General features: G+C 32.8%; 1 protein-coding gene across 3 annotated transcripts in view; it reads left to right on the top strand.

The window, feature by feature from the left end:
• Positions 1-372: 372 nt before the first annotated feature.
• Positions 373-10,437, top strand: part of LOC107843092 (phenylalanine ammonia-lyase-like) — a 13,361-nt gene continuing 3,296 nt past the window's right edge. The window contains exons 1-2 of one of the 3 annotated variants that reach the window (XM_047395884.1): positions 373-945; positions 1,389-3,010. In XM_047395884.1, the coding sequence (XP_047251840.1) occupies positions 530-945; positions 1,389-3,010 (2,038 nt within the window). In that variant the 5' untranslated portion in view covers positions 373-529. 3 annotated transcript variants of the gene reach the window in all.

The following is a 10,437-nucleotide window of genomic DNA, read 5'->3' as shown; positions in this document are numbered from 1 at the left end:
TTATGTTATCTCTACTTCATTATTAATAAAAGATATTGAGCCTTATTCAATTTCTTGGATAATTTTTATTTATTTCAATTTTCCTCAATATCAAAAGAAAAATGATGAAATTACAATTTAACCCCTCAATTTTTCACCAACAACCAAAAACAACTCTAAATTCTAGCCTAATCCACCAACCCCCAAGATCTTTTTTTTTTTGCATATTGCATGAAGTATCCCATGTCATCCTCAAATCTCAATCATTAATCACAATTTAATCCAATGGCCAAAATTAATCTTCCAACAACCACCATTTTAATAAGTCTTTCCATACAACCCCCCCCCCCCCCCCCCCGCCAAACTATATTTTCTTTACCTACCATCATTTGTCCCTCTATATATACTCACCACATATTCCATCTACCACAACAAAAAATAAACCAAACTTGACAACATTTAAAGTTTATAAATAAACTCTCATTTTTTTCTTTTCTCCTTACTAAAACAAAAACATCTCTATTACAACTCTAGCCATTTTCTTGATCCAATGGCATCAACAATTGCACTAAATGGACATGTTAATGGAGATGTTGTAGCCAGTGATTTATGCAATAAATCAATTCATGATCCATTGAATTGGGAAATGGCTGCTGAATCATTAAAAGGGAGTCATTTGGATGAAGTGAAAAAAATGGTGGATGAATTTAGAAAGCCAATTGTTAAACTTGGAGGTGAAACTTTGACAGTTGCACAAGTTGCATCCATTGCAAATGCTGATAACAAAACTTGTGGGGTTAAAGTGGAGCTTTCTGAAAGTGCAAGGGCTGGTGTGAAAGCTAGTAGTGATTGGGTTATGGATAGTATGTGTAAAGGTACAGATAGTTATGGTGTTACTACTGGTTTTGGTGCAACATCACATAGGAGAACCAAGAATGGTGGTGCTCTTCAAAAAGAACTTATTAGGTAAACGACTTTTTCTTTATATACTGACAGTGTAAAGAACTTTTTATATGTTTCGTATATATAACTTATCGACTAACTTGTTATTTCCGTGTCACTAGCGAAATGGGGCCACTCTTGGCCACGACATCATATGCTCTACGAAAATGTTTTTAGTAATCTTGTTTTTTAGTCTAGTTGTAACATTATGAACCATGTCTAGTTCTACTCATTTATTATAGTTGATTTTAGATTGGATGGTATGGTAACTAACAAGTTTTATTAATTGCATTATCTAAAAGTAAAAACAACACATGTTAAAATTTATATAGAGTTGGTGGACTAAAGACGAGTTAGGATTTTCACCAAGGGTTTCATTATCGGCTATGTACGACTTGAAAGAAATTTTGACCTGTGGTTGGTAGAATTCAGTTCAAAATTTAATCTTGATGTGATTGATTATGTAGGTTCTTGAATGCTGGAGTTTTTGGAAATGGAACTGGAAGTTGTCACACATTGCCACATTCAGCAACAAGGGCAGCTATGCTTGTTAGGATCAACACTTTGCTTCAAGGGTACTCTGGCATTAGGTTTGAGATCTTGGAAGCGATAACGAAGTTGATCAACAGCAACATCACCCCATGTTTGCCCCTCCGTGGCACGATCACTGCCTCGGGTGATCTTGTCCCGTTGTCCTACATTGCTGGTTTGCTTACTGGCAGACCTAATGCCAAGGCTGTTGGTCCCAATGGTGAGAAACTTAATGCAGAGGAAGCGTTCCGCGTGGCTGGTGTTAGTGGTGGATTTTTCGAGTTGCAGCCGAAGGAAGGACTTGCCCTTGTGAATGGTACAGCAGTTGGTTCTGGTATGGCGTCGATGGTCCTGTTTGAGTCCAACATTCTTGCTGTTATGTCTGAAGTTTTGTCAGCGATTTTCGCTGAAGTGATGAATGGAAAGCCCGAATTCACTGACCATCTGACACACAAGTTGAAGCATCACCCTGGTCAGATTGAGGCTGCTGCTATTATGGAACACATTTTGGATGGCAGCTCTTATGTCAAGGCAGCTCAAAAGCTCCATGAAATGGATCCTCTCCAGAAACCAAAGCAAGATCGTTATGCTCTCCGAACATCTCCACAATGGCTAGGCCCTCAAATTGAAGTCATTCGCGCTGCAACTAAGATGATCGAGAGGGAGATCAACTCAGTGAACGACAATCCATTGATCGATGTTTCAAGAAACAAGGCCTTACACGGTGGGAATTTCCAAGGCACCCCTATTGGTGTCTCCATGGATAACACAAGATTGGCCCTTGCATCAATTGGGAAATTGATGTTTGCTCAGTTCTCAGAACTTGTCAACGACTATTACAACAATGGTTTGCCATCTAATCTCACAGCAGGAAGGAATCCAAGCTTGGACTATGGTTTCAAGGGAGCTGAAATCGCGATGGCTTCTTACTGCTCGGAACTTCAATTCTTGGCAAATCCAGTGACTAACCATGTCCAAAGTGCCGAGCAACACAACCAAGATGTTAACTCCTTGGGCTTAATCTCATCAAGGAAAACAGCCGAGGCAGTTGACATCTTGAAGCTGATGTCATCAACCTATCTCGTGGCGCTTTGCCAAGCTATAGACTTGAGGCACTTGGAAGAAAACTTGAAGAATGCAGTCAAGAACACAGTCAGCCAAGTAGCTAAGAGAACTTTGACAATGGGCGCTAACGGTGAACTTCATCCAGCACGATTCTGCGAAAAGGAGTTGCTTCGAGTCGTGGACAGGGAATACTTGTTTGCCTATGCTGATGATCCCTGCAGCTCAACCTACCCTTTGATGCAGAAGCTGAGACAAGTCCTCGTTGATCATGCACTGAACAACGGTGAAAGCGAGAAGAATGTGAACAGCTCAATCTTCCAAAAGATTGCAGCTTTCGAGGACGAATTGAAGGCCGTATTGCCTAAAGAAGTTGAGAGTGCAAGAATTACTCTTGAAAGTGGCAACCCTTCAATTCCCAACAGGATCACAGAATGCAGATCATATCCGTTATACAGACTTGTGAGGAAGGAACTTGGAACTGAACTGTTGACAGGTGAAAGAGTCCGATCGCCCGGTGAGGAGATTGACAAAGTGTTCACAGCAATGTGCAATGGACAGATTATTGATCCATTGTTGGAGTGTCTCAAGAGCTGGAATGGTGCTCCTCTTCCAATCTATTAGGTGTTTGCTTGCAAAAAAAGATCTTTTGTTACTCCTTGTGAAATGCTATTTTTCAAATTGTTTATTTTATCCCATGGTGAATTACTAGAATCATCATAATATATATGTTGTCAATTTAGGAGCCAGTCTGTTCCTATATGTGGATCAGACCATGTAAACTAGAATATCTAGGTAGTTATGTTTGTTAGATTATCTTTTGTCATGGAGTTAGCATACTGCATGACATAAAAGAAACAATCCAAAGATTTCAAGATTCCATGTTCATCATTCAATTTCTACAACTTTACATGTGATTTTTAGTATCTTGTGTTTGCAATAGCTTTAAGTCTTGTTTTTGCGAGACTTTTGGTAAGAACAAACAGTTAAAAAATGATATTTTCTTAATTTTGATGTCATTGCACATTATTAAATGGCGCCTAAACTTTAAGGTGGAACGGTTTGGGGGACCTTGTACTTGTTCCGGATTGTCATTCTGGTCACTGCACTTCCTACATTGCTAGCTGAACATTTGAAAAAACCGCAGCCCGGTGCACTAAAGTGCCTGCTATGCGTAGGATCCGGGAAAGGACTTCACCACAAGTTTGTATTGTGCGCAACCTTAACTTGCATTTCTGCCAGAGGTTGTTTCCAAAGCTTGAACGCGTGACCTTTTGCTGAACACTTAAACACTTTAAAACTCTTTTTTGGTTGAGTCATGTTACGTGATATAGTAAACCAATGTGTGTGATACACTCATTTAAGGAGAGTGAGTCCTTCCTCTTGTTCTTTTTTTTTTTTGATAATCGTAGTGTTTGGACCAACCTGCGTGCTAATTCCATGGGATACCTGTCATCTCACACTAGCAGTCGGTACCAGATAACTCTGTTCACCATGACTAGAATTTTGAACCTGAGACTCCATGGTACTCAACCTCACTTCATTAAATAATGGGTCACTTTTGGCCTTCGTAGCACTCGTCTTCTTTCCCAATATAAAAAATTGAGCTCTTTTTTCTTCTCTCTATTCGACTTTTATACCATTAAATGATATAATCACATCTTTAATTTGACGTTATTGCACATTCTTAAATGATACCTAAACTTCAAGGTGGAATGGCCTAGGAGGTCCTTGTACTTGTTTGTCATTCGGGTTATTTCATTATTTTTTTTTCTTTTAGTGTCTTATATAGCATTTTTAAATGGCGTGTAAATTGACGTGTACATGGTTGTGTAACACAAATCAATAGGATAATTTTTTTTTAAAATGTTGAGTTTATGAGGGTTTACTTGTTAAAGTTGATAAAGTTGAGAGTGCAAAGATGACATGATGATTCAAAACAAGCATAAGGGCCTCTTAAGCTATTTCGCCAAGGACAGTTGATAACACACACCTGTTGTTGAGTGGAAATATTTCACCAAGTATAGTTAATAACACACATATTATCGAGTGGGAACAATATATGCCCAATTCAACATTGAAGTGTGTAGGGCTTTTTTTGGAAGGGTTTTCACTCTGTGTTTGATATCCTCATTGGACTCTCAACTAATTCGGATCGCGCACTGCAGGACCTATTCTGGGGGTGACGCTTTCAACAAGATTTTCTCCATATACAGAGATCGAACCCGAGACCTCTGATTAAGGATAGAGTAATCTCATCACTACACTGCAGCCCATGCTGGTTAAGTGTATATAGTTTGGATAGGCCAACTCAACATCTGCCATGATAGTAGTATGTATTTATTGCCCAAGAAAAGTATTCTTGGTAGGTTTTATGGTTTGCTAGAGGACACGTTTGTGCATCCAACTCACTAGAAAATAGTGTTGCTACTATGTCATCAAGTTCAAAACTAACTCTTTCAAATTTATTAATTAGGAAAGATAGAGTTAACATACTATTTTATGTAATGAAAAGGTCCAAATTTGCCAATATACTATTTAAATGGTTCAATATTACCTTATTATACTTTGGGTCACCACAAAATTATGTGGTGCACCAGATGAGACTGTTCCTTCTTAATTAAAGATCTTGGGTTTGAGCTTTGAGTACGAAATTGGTAGGAAGCATTTTTCTTCAATGGGCTCTACGCGGCGCGAATTCAAATTAATCGAAATTCAATGCGGATATCAAACGCCGGATGTGAAAGCAAAAAAACAATTACTTGGGGGCAATTCATTCTATTGCTATTACCAAATTGTATTGTGTAAAATTCGATAATTTAGAGTTTAATTACAAAAAAAAAATCGATATTTTGCATAATCATTGAAAATCTCGATTTTGATTTTGTCGAAATACATAATTAGTTCCTGATGCATTCAATGAAGATACTTTTTTCCTTTGTTAAGATACATAATTAGCTTCCGATATATTTTTTCGATTTTGGGTCTGTCGAGATACATAATACATTAATGATTCAACGAAGATACATTTTTTCTTTGTAAAGATACATAATTAGCTCTCGATATATTTTTTTCGATTTTAGGTCTGTCGAGGTACATAAACCATCCAACGAAGATAATTTTTTTTCTTGTAAAGATACATAATTAGCTCTCGATATTTTTTTATTATTTTTGATCTGTCGAGATACATAATTAGCTCCCTGATACATCCAATAAAGATATATAATTAATTGAGATTTTTATAATTATTTTATCAGGGTGGAAATTTATATAATTACTTATCATTAACGAAGTTTCAGTATATAAACTTTACATGTCAAAATACTTTTTTTTTTTAAAACACGCTATATTACTAGAATTCTGTCATAATAAATGTTTATTTTTGTTATAATCCATTCACTTTAAATGCTTTACCCTTTTTTTAATGACGAAATTAAAATAAATTTAGAGAGTAACAGAAAACAAAATTTTCACAATTTTCCCTTTGTTTATCCTTTTTACTTGATACTTTCTCCGTTCGCTTTTAATTATCACTTATTTTTTAGTTGAATTTTCATTTTTATTTTTTATTTTTAACGTATCAAGAAAAAATAATTATTTGTTCTCTATTTTACCCTTAACATTAATTGCTTATTCTCCAAAATAATATCAAGATACAATATAATCATCAATTAATAAGAATATTATCATAAAATATTTATATTAATAATTATTTTCTTAATGGGTATGTCAGCTCAAGATGTGAGTGCTTATCAAGATCTTCAATATTACAAGTAAAATTGATCATTCAATGTTTATTTATTCTCCTCCATTTTAACTAATTGAGCTCAAGAGCACTAATATTGGAGAAGATAATATTAAGATAAAGTTAATTTTCTTTTCTTTTTGATTTATTTTTTCTTAAAGGTATTAAAGGGGCTTCAATTAAATAAACATATACTAATGAGGCACGTTGAAATGAAGGAGAAATTAAAGAGTAGATGCAAATAATTAAATGATAAATTGGACTACCCTATCTTGAAGGGGTAGAGGGATATAGTAATTCTTCACCAATTAAAGATTTCAAGCTGGTTAATATATGCATATGTTATTTTTAGGTAATTATTTGGATTTTCTCTTTACTTTTAGAGTGATGTAAATATAAGTCTTAGGAAAAACAGGTTCGATAATATTTGACTCAATTTTAACGTTCGTTCATATATTGCTCAATCTTATAAATAAAATATTAAATTAACGTCTAACATTTGCTATAATTCCTGATAGATGCTTCCCTAATTCCTAAAATTAATGGTAAAATAATATAAACATACACATTAATTTATCATATTCATATAAACCCTCACCCTTAAAAAGTAATTACAAAAATTTCAGCTAATTATGTATCTTTGTTGGATATATTAGAGAGCTAATTATATCTGTTTTACAGGAATAATGTATCTCGTATCTTCGTTGGTTGTATTATGTATTTCGTCAGATTCAAAATCGAAAAAAATATATCAGGGGCTAATTATGTATTTTTCCAAAGAAAAAAAAGTAATTTCATTGGATATATTATGTATCTCGATAAACTCAAAATTATAATTTCAGTAACTATATAAAATATTGAAATTTTGTGTAGTTAAGCTTTAGATTATCGAGATTTTTATCATTCGCCCTAAATTAATTCTATATAACACAAATCTAAATTAATTGTAAATTAAATAATCATAAAAACAACATTTGACCCATCCACTAAAGTGGAGCTCACTCAATTGTGAAGGCAATTTGAAGCATATTTAAAATTAGTTAATGGATAAATGCGATAAACCTAACAAAAGTGCATCCACTTGGTTCACAAAGAAACTTTCTTTGAATATTTCTCAATTCTCACCTTGGCTTATTTTCTTCAAGTGTCTTTCCTAGTCAAAGCCATCAATGTTCTATCAACCTTCCTAGCATATTTAAAAAGTCAACATTTTAAAAATATTTATATTAAAAATGGTAGCTCGATGCGTAATGTTCGGAAAAAGGTCCTACCACAAGGGTATATTGCACGCATCCTTACCTTACATTTCTGCAAGAGACTGTTTTCAAGGCGTGAAGCCATAACTTCCTGGTCACATAACAACTACTTTATCAATTATTTCAAGGCTCCCCTTCTTAAAAAAAATATTAAAATATATTTTTAATAATAAAAAAAAGAAGACGAAGAAAAAACAACAGTAACATGGAAATCAGTCGGGTTGTTCTATATATTAGTTGTTAAATTTGACTTACATTGAATTTTGACTAATTAATATTGGAAAAATAATATAAACATATATCTTAATTTATTATATCTATATAAATTTTTACTTTTATAGTAATTACAAAAATTTTAATTAATTGTGTATCTTATTGGATGTATCGTAAGCTAATTATGTGTCTCGATGGATTCAAAATAAAAAATAATAATATCAGGAGCTAATTATGTATTTTTATAAATAAATAAAAATATTTTTGTTGGATGTATTAAGTATCTTGACAGATCCAAAATTGAAAAAATGTATCAGGAGCTAATTATACATCTTTACAAAGAAAAAAAGTATCTTCATTGAATGTATCGGGAGTTATTATGTATCTCGACAGATCAAAAATAAATTTTTTTTAGTAATTATATAAAATTTTGAATTTTTCTATAATTTAACTCCAAACTATCGAGATTTATGTTATTTTAATCTTGAGGTAGCTACCATTATAAATAAAAAATTATATCTTTTATATTGAATAAACTCAGAGTTTAATAAAAGCATATTTGTAACCTTGGATAAATTAATTACAGATTCATGTAATGCTATTAAATAATGTAGAAAAGCCAAAAATTAATTCGATCTTATTTATATGAGTTTGTTCGCATTGTCAATCTCAAATTCAGATAAAAGAGGATGATTATATTGAATTAATAAACATAATCTAAGTCAATCATAAGACTGGTCAATTATTTCTTTCATATTGAATAAACTCAATATTTAACAAAGACATATCCATTTGTAACTTATACTAAATTGAATACATATTCACATAATACAATTAAATGATGTGAAATGACCACAAATTAATTTGATTTTATTCGTGTAAGTTTGCTTAGATTATTAGTTACAAATTCAGATAAAGTCAGACAATTGTGTTATGTTGACAAGCACAATCTACATTAATGTTGTTTGTTCTACCAAACTCGTAAGCAGAAATGTAGCTCGGATAATCTCACCTACCTTTTGGTGGTATATTATTTTTCATAATTAACTTATTAAATGTTTCAAAATTTGTAACAAAAATCAATTAATTAATTAATTTTCCAAAAAAGAAAAAAACTATATACTTCATCCGTTTTATTTCATTTGACCCTCTTACAAAAAATATTTATTTTAATTCATTTGTCTAATTTATGAAATTAAGAGATGTTTATTATTTTATTTCAATACTATCCTATCATTAAACAATTACATAAAATATTTAGATTTTCAAACAACAATTAATAAAGTTAATTTAGTAAAATCTGTCTCTAATAAATATTTTTTTAATAAATATCAAATTAACACGAGTCAAGTAAAATGAAACGGACAAAGTAAGTGAGATTGCTACCTAATATATAAGACATTTGTGAACGCGTTCTAATCTTGTACTTGCTCGGTCAAACAACTTTAATTGAGAGGGTGAAAATGTAATTGAAAAAAGTTAGAGGATGAAAAGTAGAAGAAGGAAAAAGTAGTTTGGTTGTTTGGATACTCAAAATTCTTTTCTAGATTCTAGAGATCCAAAAGAATTTACGAACTTTTACTAATTTGTAAAAAAATAATCCTTTATTTTCCTATCAATTTTAAATTTAGCGGACAATAAAGGAAAATGATCATAATAAAAAATATATGTTATAAAACAAGAAAGAATAAAGAACCAAAGTAGAGAGAGAAGAGAGATTAATTCTTATTTCTTCTCTTGAGGATGAGAGATGTGAAATTTACTCCTAGTCTAAGTAAAAGACGGATGCTTCAAATCCTAATAGATATCAAAGTAGATCTTGATAGACATTCACTATAATATAAATACATTTATAACACTCCCCCTTGAATGTCTAATTGGTAGATAATGTGCCCCGTTAAAATCTTACTAGAAAAAACCAAGTAGGAAAAAAAATCTAGTGAAGAAAAAAGAGTACATATCTCTAATAATACGCATTTCGGATGCCTCATGAAAAACCTTACAAGGGAAACCCAGTGAGACAAAACCTCGTAAGGGAAAAAGAGTACAGCGCGTATTAACACCCCCTAATGAGAACATCCTTGACCTTTGCATCTCGATCTTGTGTAGCATCTTCTTAAAAGTTGCAATTGGAGAAGATTTGGTGAATAAATCAGTCACATTGTCAGTTGAATGAATCTGTTGCACGTTAATATCATCATTCTTTTGTAGCTCATGTATGCAGAAAATTTTTGGCAAAATGTGTTTCGTTCTATCTCCATTTATGAATCCTCCCTTAAGATGTGCTATGTATGCTGAATTATCTCTGTATAAAATTGTGGGTAGATTGTCATATTTCACACCACAATTTTCTCGAATGAGATATATCATGGACCTCAACCATACACATTCTCAGCTTGCTTCATGAATAGCTATTATCTCAGCATAATTTGATGAAGTGGCTACGATAGACTGCTTTGTATATCTCCAAGATATGGCAGTACCACCATATATGAATACATAGCCTATTTGAGATCGAGCTTTATGCGGTGTATCGTGGACCTCAACCACACATATTTTCTGTTTGCTTCATGAATAGCTATAATCTCGCATGGTGCGATGAGATAGCTATGATAGACTGCTTTGTATATCTCCAAGATATGACAGTATCCCCATATGTAAACACATTGAATGTTTGAGACCGAGATTTATGCGGATTAGATGAGTACC

Source organism: Capsicum annuum, chromosome 9 (genome assembly GCF_002878395.1).
Source record: "Capsicum annuum cultivar UCD-10X-F1 chromosome 9, UCD10Xv1.1, whole genome shotgun sequence".
NCBI lineage: Eukaryota > Viridiplantae > Streptophyta > Magnoliopsida > Solanales > Solanaceae > Capsicum > Capsicum annuum.
Note: the sequence above shows the minus strand (reverse complement) of the source record. Positions and strands in the feature narration are given on the sequence as shown.